The 22774-nt window shown below is 38.0% G+C and overlaps 2 protein-coding genes and 1 pseudogene across 3 annotated transcripts; all 3 read right to left on the minus strand.

The window, feature by feature from the left end:
- Positions 1-372: 372 nt before the first annotated feature.
- Positions 373-5083, minus strand: LOC121411685 (annotated as a pseudogene).
- A 578-nt stretch (positions 5084-5661) lies between these two features.
- Positions 5662-8848, minus strand: LOC121412120. Its single transcript, XM_041605026.1, has 2 exons — positions 7452-8848; positions 5662-5970 (listed from the first exon to the last, which is right to left on the minus strand). The coding sequence occupies exons 1-2, from the start codon at positions 8403-8405 to the stop codon at positions 5662-5664; spliced, it is 1263 nt and encodes a 420-aa protein (XP_041460960.1). The 5' UTR covers positions 8406-8848.
- Positions 8849-9314: 466 nt separating this feature from the next.
- LOC121411686 lies at positions 9315-21016 on the minus strand. 2 transcript variants are annotated; one of them, XM_041604508.1, is made up of 6 exons: positions 20212-21016; positions 17840-17950; positions 13120-13296; positions 11295-11471; positions 10635-10844; positions 9315-9784 (listed from the first exon to the last, which is right to left on the minus strand). In XM_041604508.1, the coding sequence occupies exons 1-6, from the start codon at positions 20441-20443 to the stop codon at positions 9714-9716; spliced, it is 978 nt and encodes a 325-aa protein (XP_041460442.1). In that variant the 5' UTR covers positions 20444-21016; the 3' UTR covers positions 9315-9713. The 2 variants fall into 2 exon arrangements, with proteins under 2 accessions (XP_041460442.1, XP_041460443.1); XM_041604509.1 differs by lacking the exon at positions 17840-17950.
- Positions 21017-22774: the final 1758 nt, after the last annotated feature.

The raw sequence follows: 22774 nt of genomic DNA on the forward strand, positions 1-22774 counted from the left end.
CAGTATAAGCTCTTGTCTATCCTGCACAGGTAAAGACATACCCTCTATCAATGATATCGCAATCGGTTTTATCATGAACCTTCCATCAGAGGTGGGGATGTATAGGTCCATAATGGTTTATTGAAGAGTTTGAGTTATATCACTGAGAAGCGAAGACGGTACCATTGCTGCTGGGTATTCTGGCATTGTCGGTGCACTGTAGGGAGCTCCAGAATCACACCTGCAGTACCGTTTACTTGCTGCTGCTGCTGCTGCCGCCGCAGGCATATGGTAACAGGGTCTACCGACATCCACCACTGGGAAGCTATTGTTGTGTTGGGATCGTTTATATCTTAGTTGGGAGCATCAATGACCACGCAGGAACGTTCGATGTACATTTCAATCAAGAAACTTTATTAATCATCAATCTTCAGCAATATTACATGTAGAGTAGAAGCATATCACAACGTACGACGATGTAGATCTGAACTCTGTGATGATCTTAACTTATCTCCTCTCAAGCCTTGGGTGTACACTCAATATATATTAAAGCTTCTACACAAATTATAATCCAAGGGTTTGGATATAGGACTAGAGGGGGTTTAATTATTGGGAAGGGGAAGGCAGTTCTTTGTTCTCTGATTGGAGTTTGTTTGACTATGAACGATAAGGGTTTTAATGGCTTGGATTAAATTAATGAATAAGGGTTCTGAGAAGGGGGTTGAAAGGATGGTTCTGAGCATATACATTATGAAGTCTAGACTGTGTATATGTAGTGATTTATACAATCACTACATTACATCCCCTTTCTTTGGAAAATTGAGGCTCCCCTCCTTGTGGAAAAAAAATTATCAAAGAAAGCAAATTCAGAGGAATAGATACCATGGGGTCAATGAACTATATACATTATAAAGTCAATACAAAGAAATAGAAATGTAAATATATACAACATAGAGTAAATACAGAAAAATAGAAAAGAAAACGATAAGTGAAACATTGACCATTGTTCCGTGTTCTCTTACGCTCATTCTCTCTCCCAAACGAATACTTCAAACCTATATACATATTTACAGTAAATTCATAGTAAATAATTAGCATAAATCTTTCCATTATTGTGGTAACGATAAACTGAGACATCATGCTAGCCTTACTCAAAAATTCACAACATAAATTTCATTTTTCAGAAACCAGTGCAGGTTTATGCACTTAAACTAAACAAAATAAATCACAAATTGTGCAGACTTATGCACTTAAAAGACAAAGTAAAATGCAGAGAAAAGGAGAAATTAGAATAACAATCAAGTATCAATAACATAATGTACATGTATCAAATATCCTTATTACTAGCCAAGGAAATTCAGCAATGGATAACAAATGTTTTTATAATGTAAGTGAAACAAATCTGGTACAGTTGTAGGTTTAAGTTATGTAGATACCAATGTCCTGTATATGTAATAATTTACAATCAATATATAAGCCAAGTTTGCTAGTGTGTCTCTCTTTACACCGCTATCGACCATTAATTAATAAATTCCCATCATACTCTGATGATAGACAAACCAAAGATACAAATGTGATATTCCAACATGATTATATATATAAGAAAAACAGGTGCGCTCTAGGTATTGAAAGTGTGTCTATGTCCAAATAGGCCATATTATACTTCATACGAAGCATCAACATAGAAACCTGAGTCACTAACAACCTAACCTGTCAAATATCTCTTTTTACAATCATATTTAATGAAAAAAAAGTTTAACAAGTAATTCAAACTTGTTCAGTATCACTAACAAGAGTATGTTTAAGCCTTGTTATGTCATTAAAACTGTGATCTATGATATATAACTTTGTTCATGAACAAATTGCATTCTAACACGTGTTCAATTCAACACAACAACAAACATACCATCATCAAGATTTTGACTACAAATTGCTTATTCAAACCATTGTGACTTAAAACATTATCTAGGAAGTAAACTCTTCCAGGAATAACAAAGGTACAATATATCTATAAAATTACAATAGGGTATACACTATTATAAAGAGATTAAAGCTTACGCATACAAAGACTTGTAAAATCTTGCTGGGGACCCTGTTATTGGTATTTGTCTATTAGTCAATATGTCATTAATTAAATCGTCCGTGCCCCTATACAAATCGACATTCCACCAAAATCTTACTTGTTTGGTGGTGTTATTAAAGCTTTGGTCGAATGAGGTCAGTAATTGTAAATGTCCATTCTTAAAACGTCCTCTATGTAGAGTCATGTTCTTATCAATGGGGGCATTTACAAGCATTTCAAACTGTTTTTCCAGGTCGGTCTTTGTCAAAGGTCTGGGGGCGGCTATACCATTGTTGTCCGCTAATGCATGCAAGTAATCTGAATCATGGATTTGGTCTGATAATTGGGTACACATAATAGTTTCTCATCATTCTCATTGATGAAGTTCACTGATGGTTTTTCAGTGTTTTGTTTCCCTTGTTCTTGAGCAGTTGTGTTCTTCCCTAAAGCTTCCTTCAGCTTTTGTATGTGTGTAATATGTTTCCTCTCATCAGATGCTTTCATGAAGCAAGGTTTTAATCTATTGAAATTAAACACATCTCGCAAGACTTCTCCTTTTAATGTAGCCAAAATGTAATGTGTTCGATCTAACACATCATGAACAACTAATGGCCCAACCCATTCAGCTGCAATCTTTTTAGAGTTTGCAGTCAATGAAGATGAGGTAGGCTTATACAAATAGACTAATTGTCCTCTGGAGTAAATGGGTGATTTTCCCAGTTTGTTTCCAATGTCTGCATTTTGTTTATCTTGCTGCTTTCTCTGTAAAGAGAGCATTGTCTTCGAGATATGGTCAAATTTCTTTTTCAAATGGTCAACATATTCACTGTATGACCGTGATAGACCAGACATAGGATTGAAAGACAAAGCAGTTAGATTTGGGGGCTCCCTACCAAAAACAAGCTGATATGGACTGTGGTCACCGAGGTGTGGGGAAGAAAATGAATTGTAGGCATATGATGTAGTAGAAATGTATCGAACCCAATCGGTGCCAAACTGATTTAAGTTGACCTTGAGGAAATTCGAAAGGGTGCGAATGTGCCGTTCTACGTGCAAACTCCCATGATTCTCTACACTAATGACCTTCTGGTCAATATTCAAAGCTGAACACAAAGTCGTCAGTAGTTTGCTAGTCAGTGAGGATGCTGCGTCAGTCACTAGACATGATGGTGGTCCAAAAATGCAAACCACTTTCTGGATCAATGCCTCACATATCGTCTCTGCGTCAAGAGATTTCAGAGGCGCACAGATGACAAAGCGAGATATTTCATCGCATATCACCATCAGATGTCTAAATCCAGTCCCAGAAGTCGGCATAGTCTTAAAGTCGAGACTAATGCGGTCAAATGGTCTGTACGAGTCTGGTACCCTTGCATGAAATGGTCTAGTCTTATCAGGCTTGCCGCGGAATTGTTGGCAACGTAGGCATGCCTTAACGTAGTTATTAATTCGTTCGAACATATTAGGCATAAAGAAGTTGCGTCTTATTGTCAAGTATGTACGTTGGGTCCCTTGGTGATTACTTAGTAGGTTGTCATGGTATTGAGATATAATAGTGTCAGTCAAAGTCTCAGGTATTGCAAGTTGCAGTCTAAAGTCCTCATCCTTAACAAAGAATAACCTAAAAAGAACACCATCACAAAGGATATATTCTTCTGCCTTTAATTTTTATAGCCTTTGCTGCCTTCTTGTCACTAGGCAGAATATCATGGGCTAAGAAATCATATACAGGCTTGAAGAATGGTGATGACTGCTGTTCTGTTTTAAGTTCTCTCAAGTCAATGGGAAGGTTGTAATCTCTGATTATCTTTCGTTTTATGATGTCAGTAATCCTATCTAGCTCCTGTTGTTTAGGGATATGTCCAGCTATTATGTTTTCTACCTTTGTGGTCAGTGGCTTAGGTGGGGTGTAAAGATAAGGAGGTACATCTCTGTAGTGGTCGTTATTGTCTTTCTTAGTCTCATTATGCCTGTCAACTAGTCTAGGCTCATGTGTAGTGTTGGAAAAGGGGGGAATTTGTCTAGAATGTGAACTTGCACTGTCTAGGCCATCAAATTTTGGCGCCTGTCTGGTGGATGTGGTAGGTGCTGGCCTGTGATTGGTTAGTCGTTTGGGTTGACTGATAGGTCTGTTAGGTGTTGGGTTATCTGGTGTTGTGGGCGGACCCACGCGTGTGTCTGTGTTAATGGGGCTCTGAGATTTGTTAGGGAAAATCTCAGGAATATCTATCCCCATTTTCTTAGCATAAGCTCGCGTTACCCTCCTATCACAAGATTGAACTGGGTGGAGAGTGTTTACCTGAACTAAATCACTCTCATCAAACAGGCAGTAAGAAATCGGGACAACCCTGTCAATCTCATCATGGTCCCCACAAGGGGCCCGAGAAAGAAAATCTGCCAAAACAATGTCAGTTCCCTTTTTGTATCCAATTTGAAAGGAGCATTCTGATAATTTCATAATCAACTTCTGCAACCGTGTTGTGCATGGTGCTTCTTTTGATTTCAAAATCTGAACAATTGAGCTGTGATCGACAAAAGCATTAAATTCACATCCCTTAAGCAAATGTTTAAAGGCAGAAATATTGATCAACAACCCAAATAGTTCTAGCTCTGTCACGCTATACTTTTCACATGCACTTGGTAGTACTTTTGAGTAATAACCAATGATTCGTTCCTTACCATTGATAAGTTGAGTTAAGTACGAGCCAGTAGTAGTCCGAGAAGTGTCACTGTATAAGGAGAATCGTCCTGTACTTTGGGGCATATGTAAGATAGGGGGGTTGGTCATTAGCTCTTTTACTTTATTGAAGGCAGTCTCATGTTGGTCAGTCCAAACAAACCTGTTTTTCTTCCTAGTCAGTTGATGTAGTGGTTTTAGAACAGATTGTATATTGGGGAAAAATCCAGCAACATAGTTAACTGCTCCCACTAGTCTCCTAACTTGTCTTGGGGTCTTTGGTATGGGCATGGTATGAATGGCAGCGCACCTATCACTTAGGGGCTGAAAATATGCCTCTCCTGCTTCATTAATGGTGATTCTATGTCCCATATAATCAACATCAGTCAGTCAGTGCGGAAAAGTTTGCACTTCTTTGGGCTAACTTTAAGACCATTGTCAGAAAGGGCCTTCAATACATCTACTAAATGTGACCGGTGGGTGGTCTTGTCACGGCTAAATAGTATAATGTCGTTATGATGAGCTATGCAAAATTGTCGAGAATTGGGGATCGACCCCAAAATATCATCAATCTTTGCCTGAAAGATAGCAGGGGAAACATTCAAGCCTTGAGCTAATCGCTTATAAAAGTAATGTTTACCACCATGATATGAGGCGATGCCTGTGTATTTTTGAGCTGATTTGGACAAGGGAATACAATGGAAAGCTGACTTCAAGTCAATCACACTAAGAACTCTTGTATTAGCATTGCCAATGCGTTTGAGTGTTTCAGAAAGTAGGGGGAATGGGTGATTTATTCGCTTGATTCTCGAATTGAGATAGCGAAAGTCTGTCACGACCCTTTTGTCAGTGGTGTTTTTCTTAGAGAGGAGTACAGGTGAAGTATATGATTGATGTCCTACTTCCAAAATTCCCAATTTGACAAGTTTGCTTAGCTCATACTCTATTTTAGTCTTGTCATTTCAGTTGCAAAGTAAGGTCGTATGAAAAATGGTTCATTGTCAGTCAGTTCAATATCTACCTCAAAATTTGGACAACTAGATAGCTCGCCATAGAGAGAAAATGCATCCCTGTTATCCATCAAAACGCGAACTATTTCCTGCCTTTCATCTTGAGACAGAATGCTTCCTGTCAGGTCAATGTGTTTCTTTATTATCTCTTCTTCTGTCATGTCAACAATGGAATCATTTGGGTCAAGGTGGGGGTATCTCTCCAAGTTATTAATTCTAACAGCATCTGTGTTGGAATTCGTCTGTGTCACATTCAAATTGTCCATGGAGTTTAAAGTCATGTTAATGTCATTAATTGGCAAGTCATGGGTCACATTTATAAGATCGCTAGTATCCAAATATTCAATGGGTCTACCCTTTGCCAAATGGAGTGGTTTGTCTGTTGAATTAGTCACAAGTTGACTATCATTGTAGATGGACAATGCCTGCCTAAGTAACTGTTTGCTGTCAATATGATATCAGAATTGCGCAAGTGGGGTGGGGCTTTGCCATGTATTGTCACAAATTTAGAGGTGCCAGGGTCTATGGTCATTTTGCTAGTGGGGGAAAATGAGACCTTCTTAGATTTAATTTTGAATACATGATTCCTAAAATGGAGTGTACCGTCTAAATCAGAAAGGGAATTGTTGCCCAAAATCATGTCTACTCCCACAAGATTGTTCACAACCAAAGCAGATATTTCAAACTTGTGACCTTGAATGAAGACATGTAGCAGAAAACGCTGTTAGGAACTGATCGTTTCCGATTTTAAACCTAACTGGTCTTACTTTCTGTTTAGGGAGGCTAGAAAGATAGGAAGACGATTGGACATAATTGGCGGAGATTATAGTCTTGGTTGCTCCACTATCGAACAAAATGAATACATTCTTGCCATTAGGTAAGCGACCTTTCACAAAGTTTCTATCTGTTAACTTAAGTTCTACGTCTTCTGTTCCTAAATGAGTCGAAGTCAAGTCAATGTCAGGCCTGGTCTGATATTTAGATCGGGAAGGAAGATAACGAGCGCTGTTGACTCCTTCCCGTCTTAAAAATCCTGTTGCTGTTGGCCGTAGCCCGTCCGTTGTCTGTACAATTGTCGCTGACCATTGTAGTCACGTCGTGGCTGTGTCTCAATTGAGACCTTTCGTTTTCTGTGACGTGCCATGTGGACGTACGAGATTAAGGAATTTTGGGAGCACTGCGCATGCGCGAAGTAATCTGTGACGAGCCTTCTCGTCCACTGACCAAATCTGTGACTCGTATTTGAGGGTTTTGACTTTCGGTGTCATAGTGCTCGAACGAGCGCTAGTTCGTACATGATGACGTCATCCCAGCTTGGCAAAAATGAATGAAGCCGCATCAACACTCGAGTTTCGTTGATTCAGCAGGGCTGGTAAACTGCAAATTACTGCTTGTTACCAGCTTTTCCATTACATTTAGCGTGTCCTGTTTTCAGACACTACATATATCCGATAGGTAATTGATGTTTTATTTCCAAACAACCGTGTTTTTCGGCTTTTTGCGCAAGAGTGCAAATGTTGCACCCACAGTCGCCCCACTGGTTCGTAGCGTGATGCTACGCCTGATTCTCCGGCCAAGCATCGGCCCACGGCCCGCTCGCTATCACGCTGGTATATGCTGTGGCGTGGTACGGGTACGTCGACTTAAATCGAAACTGTTTTCATCAATGTACGAACGTGATACTGAACGAGCGGTGTCACCACTTCCGGTGAACTAGGAATACGTTGCAGTCGCAGCCAATCGAAATCTCTCTAATGTCCCTAAGTCGTCGTCGGCATTCTCGCCAGACATGTCCTGGTATGCGACAATAGTCACATGTCAGTCTTGGTTGCCGGTCATTAAAGTTACGGTTATTGCGATATGGGCTCTTACCGCGTCTAGTATCATGATGATAGTCACGATACCGATCACGACTTCGGTCTTGTCGTCGTTGGGGGAAACTACGGTCGATACTCCTATTATGGTTGTTTCGTCGTGGTGTTGGAGATCGTCGGTTAGGAGCTCTGCCGCGGTCTCTGTCGTTACTGGGGGTGTCAGTCATTTTCATTGAATTGATCTCCTCCCTGAGAAGATCAATTTCTGACTGGGCAGAAAAGGTCAGTTCTTTTGTCTGTGGAGTCGAGTCCTTTCGTAAGTCAAGAAATAGCTGCGCCTTAGCTGCTATTTCATCACAAGTTATGTCAGAGGCTGAGGCAGACATCAATATTGTTGCACGGCATTCATTAGGCAGAGAATCAAGCAATCTGTGCTTAATCTGTGCCTCGCCGTAATTGATGTAAGACGCGGTCTGTCGAAGTCGTTGGAGATATGCCTCTGCGCTCTCCCCGTCAGTCATCGTCATTGTGTTAAAGTCCCTAACATGGCTGTATGAAGACTTAGCTGGGCTAAACCTCCTTACAAACCCGTCTTTCAAGTCGTCATATGAATTAAAAGTCAGTCCGTCTATCCATAGCCTAGCCTGTCCCTGCAATGTGCGACGGAAAGATCGGAGTATGGTCTGGAATTGGTTGGGGTCAGTTGAGTTTATCTTGTGTGCGTCCAGGTAATCATCAAAAGTCAGACAATGTGCGGTCGAGTTGTCCCTATCTAGCTGATCGCCAGAAAAACGGGATGGAAGAAAGTCCGTCTGTCGTAGTGTATGTCGTGGCATATCCGATGTTGATGTTGTGGTAGTCATATTAATGGTCAAATTATTCCTGTTCAATAACTTTAAGAACTTTAAGAGGGGAGATCTACTAGTACTCTGTTTAATACAAATATAGCGAAATTTAAATTCTAGGATAAGGAATTAAATCTAACATTTGCGTGTAATTGTCGAAATCAATAAATAAACCATATAAGGAATACTTAATATCATCTCTCACTCTCACTCATGGGATGGAACAATGAAGTGTTTCACTTACCAAAGTAACGGAGCAAAGGCAGAAGAATATCGAAATGAAATAATTAAACTGGTTTCATAAAAGTTATTAAAAGTCATATGGCCGAATAACATTCACATCCATCCAACAAAGTGGTCGAGCATCAAAGTCCCTCAGTTCTGAGAATGGTCCGTCCGTTGATGTTAAGGGTGTCGCCGTGCAGTTGCAGTGTCATATATGGTTTTCGTCTGTTGCAGTCATCGTAGCTGTCGAGGTCCTTCTGGTCATCTGTCGTCCTTCTGATCATCTGTCATCCTTCCAGTCATCCGTCGTTGGTGTTTTATCTATTTTTGGCCGTAACTCTCAGCATTAAGAAGTAGTTTGGCTGAAGATTAGTTCATTGTAACTGTAGTCTTGGAGGTTCCTAAATTTTGTACTTCATCCAGTGAGCTGTTGTATTGCCGTCGTGAACATTGGTTCAAACAAGCTCTCTGTCTTTCCTCCTATTTCATTATTAACTTGTGAAGATATTGATGAACATATATGCGTTAAGATGACAAGTCCTCTTACACACAACTCTATAGGCTTTCGACACCTACTTCAAGGGTAAATAAGTGTCAGTCCTCTATCACACTATTGAGTAAAAGCCGGTTCTCCACCATGTTGTGTTGGGATCGTTTATATCTTAGTTGGGAGCATCAATGACCACGCAGGAACGTTCGATGTACATTTCAATCAAGAAACTTTATTAATCATCAATCTTCAGCAATATTACATGTAGAGTAGAAGCATATCACAACGTACGACGATGTAGATCTGAACTCTGTGATGATCTTAACTTATCTCCTCTCAAGCCTTGGGTGTACACTCAATATATATTAAAGCTTCTACACAAATTATAATCCAAGGGTTTGGATATAGGACTAGAGGGGGTTTAATTATTGGGAAGGGGAAGGCAGTTCTTTGTTCTCTGATTGGAGTTTGTTTGACTATGAACAATAAGGGTTTTAATGGCTTGGATTAAATTAATGAAAAAGGGTTCTGAGAAGGGGGTTGAAAAGGATGGTTCTGAGCATATACATTATGAAGTCTAGACTGTGTATATGTAGTGATTTATACAATCACTACATTACACTATGTCTGATGTACCTTGCGCAATCTTGCCTCGGAGGGTAATTCGTGACGTTGTATTTACCTGGAGATAGGAAGATGATAATTAAGAATAGATCAGCGATTACATTATCAAATTCTTTCTAAGAACAAGCATGCATGAATCCGAAATATACTGTGATGATACTCTTTAGGCCTAAAAGGACTGGGGTATTTGAGATGTATTGAGGACATGGGGGGGCATTTTTAGAATTTCTTGTGTATTTCCTTGTTTTTAATTTTATGTTTTTCATCGTTTTTTTCAATGGAAATTATTACAGACCATTAAACAACTTAATTAATTAAGCAGACAAATTAGAACAAAATATAATCACCGTTTTATGAATTTCATTTACCATAGACTTCGTACACAAAGTATAAAAATGAGCCATTTTCGGCATGACAATGTCTCATAAAAAGTCATGTGGCGTCGCGATGCTTTACCCTTATGTCGCGAACTTGGTTTCAAAAGTTGCGTTTATTCGCAAATATCGCGCGTTGAAGGGGGGGGGGGGGGCATTTGGCCCCAGTCATTTTCAGGTTAGGAAGTCCTTTGAAGTCAAAAGTCACGGTTCTTGAAATACATGGAGCACAACTAGCAAAATATTTACAGTCGTATGATAGGAGTACTATTAATATGTCATCATTGACATCATTATTATTATCCGATTTCTTGTTGTTTCTATTGTTATTATCATCATTATAATCATTATTATCATCAAAATCATTAATCAAATCATTATTATTATCAATAATAATATTATTATTAGAATTAATATTATCATCGTCATTATGACGATCTTGATAATCAATGTCAGTATTATCGTAATAACTGATATTGTTGTTGTTGTCCATTCCATTATCATAATTATCATTGGTGTAACTGAAATCCTTACCTTCGTGAGATCTACAGTTGCCTTCGATTGAATAGCACGTGTCGTCCATCTTCTTGCATCGCTTGTGCAACGCTCTGCAAATATTCCGAAAGGTTTTTGTCACGACCTTATTTGTCGTGGTGATCGTGATGTCACAAACCTGTTTCCCGAAGGTTCCCCTTGGGCACTTGCCCCGGAGAATATCGTGACAGGTCAGTTGGCTTTCATTTACTGATAGAAAGAAAAGTAAAAATTCCTTGCGTAAATGTTAAAGATTTTATCACGAAATTCACTTGACTTTTAAAGTTTATGCGAGCGAAATATACAATTTCATGTAAACATGTTTAAAACGAGGGGCAAAGTGATCATGCCGGCGACCAGACTGGTTTTCCTCAGAGGGATCTGTTGGACATTTCGGGAAGATTTTTTTATCTTAAAAGAAATTCGGCAGTTATGTATAATCATGTATAAACATAGCTTTGCCTAAGTTTTGTTAATTCTAATAGATTACACATTGTGAACGTAAATGGATATCTCTCTTTAGAAAAAGGGGACCTATTAAAAGGAAAGTTATAGTGTGGAACCCGAAATCGACAGAAAATTGGTCACCGTTGTCTACACATTTTTTTACAGGTAACACACACAAAACACGGCAACAGAACAATGCATTTCTATTATTACCTTCTACTTGACAACGGCCGATTTTTTCACTAATTATTGGTCTGAGACCGTTTCCCTTTCGGTTACATCTTGTTTGGTCGACATGGCACATATCTTCATAGATCGTGTAGTTGTCCCCATGACCCGCGCACACAGGTACCTTGGTAGGGCAGGGGCTCGGTATGGGTTGTCCACAACCTGGGTAAAGAACAACAATTAAGATCGTAATCATGAAAATCAATAACACAAGGCAACTTTCTTTTTTTATGAACTTGTAGACATTCATTTGCGGATTATGTTTTTAAATGTCTTAGTTATCTGTTATTTGTTCATAAGTTTGAACTGTATTTTATTTATTTATTTATTAAAACATCTTTCAACAGGATAGAACATTGATCAGCTCGCAGGCTATTTCACATATAATGGTCCTGCATAAAGAAAATATACATATATTAAAAGAAAAGATTACAAACATGTAATTATGTACAGCAAAACTAAAATACAATTAATGCTAAAAGTGAAACATCATTTTAATTTTAAATGTTAAATGCTCTTTTTATCCCCAGCTAATGAGGAGAGTCGTCTAACAAAAATTTGATTTCTTTTGATAATCCCCAGGCATTAGCTGGTGTTATTTCCCTTTTTTAGTCTGTATTTTTTCTCTTTCATTCTGATATTGTATTTTGAATATTGTATGGTGAATAATGGCTATTGTAATGTGTGTAATTGTGTTCCTGGAAATCAAATAAAAAAAAGGATTTTTAAAAAGCGTGTTGCGCCTTTTAGCTGAAATTCCGCTTTAATATTTGCAGCTTTCATGCAGTCCCCATTGTTTTGTCTTTGGTGACTGTGATTATTATTTTGTAATGAAAGGCTAATTGCAGGATTCCCGCGGAAATATGCGGCTCTAACTTTTGCCAAGGTGCCTAAAATTTGTTTAATGAGAGAGAGAAAAATATAATATGCGATGGAGGAAGGTAATGAAACAGACCGTTGTTTGGACTTGCAATGTTGTGGCGATTGTGTGGATGGCTATAGCCATCAGAATAAGATAGACCTAATTGAGTTTTAGAGGGCTAGGGCAATAATTATTACAATTATATTCAATAAATGGGGTATGACGGGAAAAATAATAACCTTTTAATCGTAATCTTACTCATTTCATTGTCACCACACTGTTGAATGAAAAAAAGGTGAAACACAACGGGCCTGCATCTTCCATTTCCCCCAGGTCGTAGCCTGAAATAATCAGGTAGACCGAAAATAATGTAGGTCCGCCAACAGTACACTGTGGTACACCGTGAGTGAGAGGCATACTGTTTGATTTGGAATCTTTGACATGGAAAATTATGTGGGTGATACGACTGAAACGAATCACTTCCCTGACCCCAACGAATAATGTTCAGCGGAGCGAAATGGTTGATAATTCCAAATTACTATTTTTATCATGTTTATCTTCATAATAATCACAATTCTCAGCCTAATAAGGAAAGCATATACTTAATAATGATTATGACAATAATAGCACTAATGATAATAACTTATACTACGACTAATGCTACTAATACTAATGATAAACTGATAGTAATAGTAGCAGTAGTAGTAGTAGTAGTAGTGATTATTGATTATGTAAAAATCAAAATAAAAGATGTAATTAACTTTATAGGAGACAATCTCTCCAAGCCATTGTTAAAAATTATGAAATCATACATCTTGCGATTTGAAATTTACAATTTTCGGCTTCTTGCCCAAATATATCAATCAAATTGACATGCAGTGTATCAAACACAGCAATGTAATTGATTGCAATTTTTGCAGCACCATTCAGATCACCTGGCTAACTCACTTTCTAGTCCACATAAACTTGGATCAACTTGTTTTATTGGCGGGAGATCGTTTTCAAGTCTTTCACAGTTAATCCTTCGGAGCTCGCATTCGTTCTCATAGACTCTGCGGTTTTCAGGAGGACCCGTGCAAACTGGTACCGAGCTCGAGCATGGATTTTCTTGAGGTATTAAACAACCTGGTGAAAAGGAGAAGAGAAAATTGAATTTGAGAAAGATATTCATATTTATCAGTTCAGAGTTTTGAGAATAAGGGTGATAGAAAACGGTGAGTTAGAGGAAAAGAAAACGAAGAAGAAGAAGAAGAAGCAGCAGAGGAAGACGAAGGTGAAGGAGGAGTAAGAGAAATGGAAGAAGATGAAGAAGAAGAAGGAGGAGGAGAAGATGGAGAAGGAGGAAGAAGGGGAAAATAAAAAACTATTATTATCTGCCAATAATAACTATATTGAACAAAATGAATTCGCAAATTTCTAAGTAGTTGCTATCCATAATAAATAAAACAATAAGAAATCACATTAGAAGATTTAAACTAACATGGGTGATGTCAAGAGTTATATAGGACAGGCTAGGACTGTTCTACAAAACTTTCTTTAAACTTAAATTTACTTACATTCTTTTTCAAGGTAATTCAATATTCATGTTCAAACTAAAAATGCAATTTAACCTAGAATTTTAATGACAGTTTTCATCTAAGAATTGGTTTCCCCTTTTATGTATACTACAAGGAAAAATGACTATTTCCACAACCCTAAAAAAAATATGACAACAATCAATTACCAAGTACCTAAAACATGGAAAACCCAGATCATCCACCTTCGGGGACCAGCTGAAGACAATAAGTGCTTATGAATTTCATTGTCAAAGTTTGAACCTGTAGTACTCTCAAGGGTATTGAGAAAGATGGAATCTTATTAATGTCTATTAAAACTCCACAAAAAAGAAAATTAAATGGGTGTCACAAAATTACACACATGTATGGGGATTCCATATAGACCCAGGCGTTTATTTCTTGTTATATACATTTGACATCTTGAGATTATCATATTTCAAATTTTATCTCATACACGATGAATGTGATTTGGATTGGATCGCATTGAAATTTTCTTACATGTTTAATGCATGCACTATATATATATATAATTGACTTTAAACGCAGTCATGTACTGCAAACTATACGCATGTGAAATTAACAGATACAAGTATCGGGTAGCTCTCAATATTTGCTTTTATGTTGTTTTCCCCTATTGTCATTGTTAGTCGCAATTACTTTCTTGACGACATGTATATGTAAATAAAAAGGGGAACACAGAAATTTACATTTTTGAATTTTCAACAGAAACTAAAATGTCCTCTTCGCATTCAAAATCTGCTGGAAACTGTAGGAAATGAAATAATCATTTCCACCCCCCGCCTTGCAAGTGATTACAAAACCCCCCTTTTCAAGAAAAAGACACGGATAACCTACTAACATCATTATACTGTATCTTCAGTATTTCGCTCGCTGCATTCGCTCGTAATACAGGAAGAAGGTGATTTTGGGTACTCGACAATAATTGTATGAGCATCGTGCTAAGAATATTAATAGGAAAGCAAGGTTGCCAAATGTATTCATTTGCATTTTTTATTTGCACATCCCTTATCTCCCTCTTTCTTTCCTTTGCCACTTTTCCCTCCCTATTATAACTTTTGTGTGTGTGTGTTACCACAGTAATTATTATTATTTGAACTACTTTCTCTTATTTTTTTGTCGCTTATTCGTTTTATTTTGATATTTTTGGATTACTTGTTTTAAGTTTGTCTTCTGTGTCCGTCTCGATTTTTGTATATAGTTGTATATATAGTTTGTTTATAATTAGTATTGAAACTAAGTTTAGGGGCTTGCCTTCTCTCAAACTTTTGCTTTTCTTGGCAAGTCCCTCCGTTCATTTCTTGTTTCTCTTCATTGATAAAATTACTGCAACAAATTGTAATTTTGTTTAATTTATATTCAACATTTGTTACGAAATTTCATTGACTAGTCATTATATCTATTATATTGAATATGTATTGTTACTTTGATTATATTTTGAAAAAAATTGTTGAACTGAAATAAATAAATCTAAATCTATTGACTCAACGATATAGAGGCCGATAGGCCGATACGAAATTATGGCTTGCTCGCTTCGCTCACTCGGTAAACAAAGACTCACGTGACTATGAATTTTGCAAATTAGAAATACATGGAACAGATTTCAGACCATAAATATATATATAAATTTCTTTTTGTATGGGAGGAACTGAAGACTTTGTTCTGAGGAAGTATTTAGTAAAATAATGGCTTTACATTCCACGATGTGACAATGCCTTCATCTCTGCTCGTTTTTTGTCTCACCTGCGAAGCAAAGTGAGACTATAGGCGCCGCTTTTCCGACGGCGGCGGCGGCGGCGTCAACATCAAATCTTAAACTGAGGTTAAGTTTTTGAAATGATGTCATAACTTAGAAAGTATATGGACCTAGTTAATAAAACTTGGCCATAAGGTTAATCAAGTATTACTAAACATCCTATTAGAGTTTCATGTCACATGACCAAGGTCAAAGGTCATTTAGGGTCAATGAACTTAGACCATGTTGGAGGAATCAACATCGAAATCTTAACCTGAGGTTAAGTTTTTGAAATGTCATCATAACTTAAAAATATATGGACCTAGTTCATGAAACTTGGACATAAGATTAATCAAGTATCACTGAACATCCTGCATGAGTTTCACGTCACATGACCAAGGTCAAAGGTCATTTAGGGTCAATGAACTTTGGCCGAATTGGGATATTTGTTGAATTCCCATCATAACTTTGAAAGTTTATGGATCTGATTCATGAAACTTGGACATAATAGTAATCAAGCATCACTGAAAATTTTGTGCAAGTTTCAGGTCTCATGATTAAGGTTAAAGGTCATTTAGGGTCAATGAACTTTGGCTGAATCGGGGGTATCTGTTGAATTACCATCATAACTTTGAAAGTTTATTGGTCTAGTTCATTAAACTTGGACATTAGAGTAATCAAGTATCACTGAACATCCTGTGCGCGTTTCAGGTCACATGACCAAGGTCAAAGGTCAATGAACTTTGGCCGAATTGGGTGTATCTGTTGAATTACCATCATAACTTTGAAAGTTTATGGATCTGATTCATGAAACTTGTACATAAGAGTAATCAAGTATCACTGAACATCTTGTTCGAGTTTCAGGTCACATGATCAAGGTCAAAGGTCATGTAGGTCAATGAACTTTGGCCATGTTGGGGTTTTTTGTTGAATAACCATCATATCTCTGTAAGTTTATTGGTCTAGTTCATAAAAAGTGGACATAAGAGTAACCATGTATCACTGAGTAGTATTCAAAGTCAGCACTGCTGCTATATTGAATCGCGTGATGCGGGTGAGACGGCCAGAGGCATTCCACTTGTTTCCTCAGTCAACTCATCGACTTTCTGACTAAAGGTCCATGGTAATTCTTAAGTTATCGACCCTACACCCTTTTCAATCGGTCGCCTTTTCATCCTGATATTTGATGTCAAATTCGTAAGAATCGCTACCATTTCTCAAAGCCCTCCATCCAAATAAGGTTTTATCCAATGGAGGGAAGACAAGTTTTCTGCAATCGAACCGGAAAATCAATATCCACTTTATGCTGGAAATGTTAAACGGGTTCAAATTTTGTACTGTATGTATATTGTAACTTGAGATGTGCCACGTTCTTAAACGTATAGCCCTCTTCACTTTGGTGGTTTTTTTTAGACGAAACCCCTCCCTCCCTCCATGTCCCCCCTTATGAAATTTTATATCCGCCCACACTTACGTGAATTCAATGTCGTGTAAGTTAGCTTGGATGAACCTGGGCTGTCCTGGACGTGAAGAATAACCCAAAGTCATTCATCGAAACTTGTTCAATGAAAAGAGATGAAAATGGCGTACAAGATAGTTTTAGATTTTACTTGGGCATGATGGGGGTGGCCAATGGTGGCCAAGTGTACATGTAGGCGGGTCAGGTTGGTGTTCCAAAACAATGAGCCTGCACAAAGATGTTCCTGGTCGTAGAATAGAATGAACAGATGAATTGGAACGGACCGAAGACATGAAAAGGGCGTTTTAATAAAATTATGTGTTTGAAGTGAAGTGACCTGTGGATATGATATACGGATATGATGTTGGTATCGGGTTACAACTGGAATGGAAGTATCGGAGACCGTTTGTGAAACGAACAGTTATTCGTTCATATCATGTTCTTCAATCCGATCTTTATCATGTTTATAGCGACTCTTCGCAACCACTATAAGCAAGCGCTTTCTGGAACGTTAAGAATCTATTGAAAATGCCCGTCAAATCCCAATGAACAGATTAGAGGTCATTGTCGAAAATTGGTGAATCGGAAGAGTAGATCGTCCTAAGATTCGCAGCTGACGAAAAATTGCAAATATGTCGTTTGTCCGTAGTGCAGGACGACACTGCCGTTTCGATCCACCGATTTTCGACAAAGGCTGCTTTGTTATGAAGGGTTTTTTTCAATAGATTCTCAACGTTCCAGAAAGCGCCTGCGTAGTGGTTGCGGAAACTCCCTATTGTAGGGATGTTAGACGGTGCACTCCCATACCGGTATTTACAGTTTTGCAGGAATAATATGACAAGAACAAGTAAAAATCTCATTTGTGGTAAAGGCCCCGACAATCACCAAGACATGACTTACCAGATTCACAAAATATTTCCAACAGCAGCTTAGCGCCAGCTTTGTTCAATTCTGATATATTGTCATAGAAAACCCCGTCATCTCCACAAACCCTTTCGCTTATATAGACGTCTGAAATAAAGGAAATGAAAGAAAATAAAAATACTATAATTTCCCTCTAATCTGTGCCATATGCCTTTTAACCATTCCCATTACTTGTGGTGACCCTTTAGATAATTTACATTATAATTTAAAAAGAATACGTTCCTACAAACAAGAGTATATGGATATGATAATGGAAATCATATTCTTTATTCTGTATTGTCTTCTAAAACATTAATGGTTCTTGTCACATTTAATTTTTTTATATGAAAATTTTGTGATTTGGTTGATTTGCAACAATAAAACATATAATTGAAAAAAAGAACAGACAGAAAACGTAAGAGTATTATTGTGCTCAGTCGCTTCGCCCCCTAATTTGTACACGTAACACAGCGGGATTGGTCGTAATTGCTATTCTTTCCACTTTATTTATTTTAACATAGTTTTTACCCCGGCGTTGCCTGTTGGAGATGGAGGAGAATAGGGAATTTTAGCAATCACCTTACAGACGCTTTCTATAACACAGATAATCTTTTGTAAAAAAAGCCCTTCATAACAAAGCAGCCTTTGTCGAAAATCGGTGAATCAAAACAGTCCTGGTGGGGGTTTCATAAAGCTGTTTGTAAGTTAAGAGCGACTTTAAGCACGACTGGTTATCCTTTCTTCTGGGAAATGGTAATTCATTGGTGATGGTTTAGCGCGTAAGAAAGGATCACCAGTCGTTCTTAAAGTCGCTCTTAACTTACGAACAGCTTTATGAAACGGCCCCCTGGGCCCCGATGCCAAAAGTTACTTTTGTGGTGACTCTGCCATCCAATGGTATAACTTCCCTGAAATCCTTAATTCTGATTGGCTGTTGAGATTTGTTATCATGGAATTTAGCATTGGATGGAAAATTTTACTATAATGATAATAACTTTTATGCAACGGGACTCTGGACAAACGACATATTTTTTATCTATTTTTTTTTTTTTTGGTCCGGTCCGAATCTTAAGACGATGTGCTGTCCCGGTCCACCGACTTTCGACAATCATGACCTGTAATGTGTCAAAATGTGTTTGACGGTCATTTTCAATAGATTCTGAACGTTGCAGAAAGCGTTTGCGAAGTGGATAATAAAATACGTTATTAGATCGGCTTGACAAAACAATAATTATCAGGTCTAATTAACTTTTTTTTTAAATGAGAACAAATGTAATCCTTAAAAAAGTGTATGCTATGTGTGCCTTGTAACCTCAATTTAAAGGCATTATAAATAATCATCAACGAATCACAAATTTACATGAATTATTCTCAGTAATTCCGGAAAGTGTCTTCACATCGCCTTTTAAGTTCTATCCTTCGAGAAATGATTTTTGAATAGGCTCATGATAGTTTAAATTTGATCGACTAGTGAATTTCAGGATAGCATATCCCTTTGACTCCCATACCAAGGAAAGTAAAATTATGATTTACAAAATGTAATGAAATTTTTTTTGTAATATTTCATTATTATTATTCCCCATACTTTCATCAATACACGACACCGCCCCTGGTTGACTCGCTATTTCACTAAACATAGCAAAAGCTCTACATGCCGTTGTAACCAGATTACATTTTATTCAATTTCGATCATTTTTACGGTTTTGCCACTGTGATGTTATTCCTTTATATCAAATCAAATTAGATTCTGGGTGGAAATGGCATTTAAGGTCTCGGGTTATACGAAGAATGTGAACTTTAAAGGAGAATGTTAGTAGGTCCATGGTTCAAGGCAATCGTCTGTTTGGACAATTACTCAGTTGTATCGTGTGTCTCTTCTAGCCTTGATAAATATTCTCATAATTTGAGTCACTCACATGATTGGAATATTTTTCTATAAATATGTATTATTCAACTTCCATTAAATTTTCAACTTACATTTTCTTTCGGACATTAATCTCACCATGATAATATAACTCCCGATTTTTTTTTTTAAAATCCATCACCCGCCACAACAACTATGTTGTTTTTGAAATATTTTCGACATAATTCAATCATAACACATTCGATACAGTTGAGAGATGTTGAGTATGATTACATTTATGTTGTATGAAATAAGCTGATGTGCAATGCCATATGTGTTCTTCTCTTTTCGAGAACTGATGGTATTAAAGGGGGAATAAAATCAAGATGAATAGGTTACTTTGGGATTGTTACTAAAGCTACTTACTTTGGCCCCATGCTAAGACTAAATGGCCACTATATCATGACTACACTTCTATTAATAATGAATTATACCAAAACGACTTAAATCATGACAAGTTAATTACCATTTCTGTTGCTGTTCAGCCCTCTCGGTGCTCTCCGCATGGGCGGCTTCATGGTAGCTACGGTACTAAACAGGGCTCTTGATGCCGACGACGATCTGGTCAAGGGTTCGCTGTACTCTTTGGATGAATTGCCGTCGTCATCGTCGTCAGCTCTCGACGACGAGGTCTGGCATTTGATCACGATGACGAAGAGAATCACGGATACATTCCTCACAGCTTGTCGTAGAGCCATGTTTTATATACAAAAAAGTCAGGTTAATGATGTCAAATATTTGCTACCTTCAACGATGTTGGAGCACCTCCACATACAGCAGCGGTCAATGAGTTCAGGTTCGCGGGTATATGGCTAGCTCAGACCTTCACTGGCCTGATTAGACGACGTTCACTCCCACACGATCAACAATGGATAGATGTATTCCAATCCCAAATTTAGTAGTCCAGTTAGTTTCCAGAACGTATTTATTAATTCGTCATTCATGAGTAGTTTATGTTACCATCCGGTGCGGGTAGAATGATGTTGAATCGTGAATGTTATCTCAAATTAGTTTGGTATGCATGACCTGTGTACACGTTCGATGATGAGCGCAGGATGCCGCTGGTAAGTGGAGACCTAGGCGATGTGGGAATGGCTCCGGGTACGAAACCCACAGGATATCCTTCTGTTTGCTCACAGGTGCCGTGTCGTGTTCGCGTGAAGCGGGAACGACTGCTAAAAACCCGGATTTACTTGACAGCAGGCCGCCCTCGACCACCTGTCCTGGCTTTTCCACCCTCGGGTTCCCGTGTACGGTGTACGTGATAGAAAACCATGATATTGTTTTGGTCTAGGAGGAGCAGAGGGGGTTAAGGGGTTCTTAAGTCATTTCGTCACTCCAGTATATGTGGTGACGTAAACATAAAGCAAATTATGAATATATTTTTTTTATTTTAGCTACAATCCCGTCTGTAATTTCACAGCGCGAGAGAGTTTCATAGCTTGTTGACGCTTCTACCAGTACATCGACAAAAGAGGGTGGAGCTATACGAGAAGGCTAATAGGGGCTTCAAATAACATTCACCGAGTTGAGTTTAAAAAAAATCATCCTATTCGTCACTCACACATGTGACGACGTGGCCCAAACAAATAAAATCAAAGTACGAAAACTAGTCCATGTCCGTACGTAGCGCAGGGGGGGGGGGGGGGTGTGGCAACTGCCACCTCCCTCCGAAATTTCGAAAACTAATGTTATTTTATTTAAGAAAATTCACAGTATTCACCAAAAGTGGGTACGAAATCTTTTGATTTCACTTAAAATGCTTAAGAAAATGCAAAAACGTCCTTATGTCAACCTCGGTCACTTCGCTCCCTCGCTTTCGATATTATTTACAAACATTTTTCACGTCTTGCCGCCCCAAAGAAAAAATACTATATACGTCGATGAACTCGTCTTAAACTTTTGCTACATCTCCTCCTGTAATTTCTCAGCACGAGAATATTTTGTGAGCATAAAATTCCTTAGACGATTATATACCTACGTAACCTTCCAGTATATCGAAAAAAAAATGTCTAGGACAAGAAAATGTATTGGGGAAAATACGTTATGTAACTGTAGTAAAGCTACATAGACCTCTCTTTGGATCAGTAAAGAAAAAAAAGATAATCGAGACAATGACTAGCAGACGGTGACGTTGCAATATGGCGGATTTCCTGTTCTCGTTGTTCACTGAGGGTTAATATGATTATTGAATGAAAACACCGCAACAAAATAATATCGATGACATTGAAACCGTCCTTATACCCTCTTTCAACTTTCTGACGTTCTCATTGCTAACATAGTATCTTACACAGACCCGGTTGTTATTTATCCTTTCCTTTGCTGCTTCTGTCATTGCGGTGTGCTCTTTAACTTAAACCTTTTTTTTCAATCGGGAGTTCAAAAAGTTTATTTAGTATCCTTTATGAATATGTAGGCCTACGTACACATCAAATTTTAAATAGTTTCACAACATATATGTAAACCATAAACATTATTTTAAAAAAAATCATGTCCCCCTTCTTGCTTTCCATCTCTTTACTTTTCTTGGTCATGTTTTTTTTTTTGGGGGGGGGCAAGCGCACACAAGTCCCCCATCTGTACGCCACTGATATTCATTTTAAGATCATAATTGCAGTAATAAAATTAGTACTCTCACCAGTGATAAATCGAATTCATTAGTCGTTTGTGCTCAGATTCACCAATTAGGTCATACTTAGTATTTAACATGTCCAAGTGGAGGTAATGGAAGTATTCGGAATGCACCAGGGGCGACATGGAGGCGCGAAACAACTTTGAGTTTTTTTTCTCAAATGCTTACAGGGTATTTTTGAAATACCCCTTTGAAAATTATGCAGGGTAATCGCCCCTACCTTCCTCCGTTTCGTCGCCCCTGACTGGACCTTTACACTCAGTAACTCTAGCATGACTTACAGAAACCTCTAGAGGCATGCATATAATTTTGCCATTTATAAAGTTTGGCACCTTTTCCATTTTAACGTGCTGGAATCGCCCCATTTACATAAAAAACAGGTAAACAGGAAATTACC

This window comes from Lytechinus variegatus, chromosome 3 (assembly GCF_018143015.1).
Source record: "Lytechinus variegatus isolate NC3 chromosome 3, Lvar_3.0, whole genome shotgun sequence".
Classification (NCBI taxonomy): domain Eukaryota; kingdom Metazoa; phylum Echinodermata; class Echinoidea; order Temnopleuroida; family Toxopneustidae; genus Lytechinus; species Lytechinus variegatus.

Bases quoted from the DNA above. Each gene is read 5' to 3' on its own strand.
- LOC121412120 (XM_041605026.1), bottom strand. From the start codon at position 8,405: ATGACTACCACAACATCAACATCGGATATGCCACGACATACACTACGA. The intron at 5,971-7,451 runs GTATTCCTAGTT...AATGTGACACAG, and splicing joins CGATTGGCTGCGACTGCAAC to ACGAATTCCAACACAGATGC.
- LOC121411686 (XM_041604508.1), bottom strand. From the start codon at position 20,443: ATGGCTCTACGACAAGCTGTGAGGAATGTATCCGTGATTCTCTTCGTC. The intron at 17,951-20,211 runs GTAATTAACTTG...CCTTTATTTCAG, and splicing joins GCTGAACAGCAACAGAAATG to ACGTCTATATAAGCGAAAGG. The intron at 10,845-11,294 runs GTAATAATAGAA...TCTTTCTATCAG, and splicing joins CGGCCGTTGTCAAGTAGAAG to TAAATGAAAGCCAACTGACC.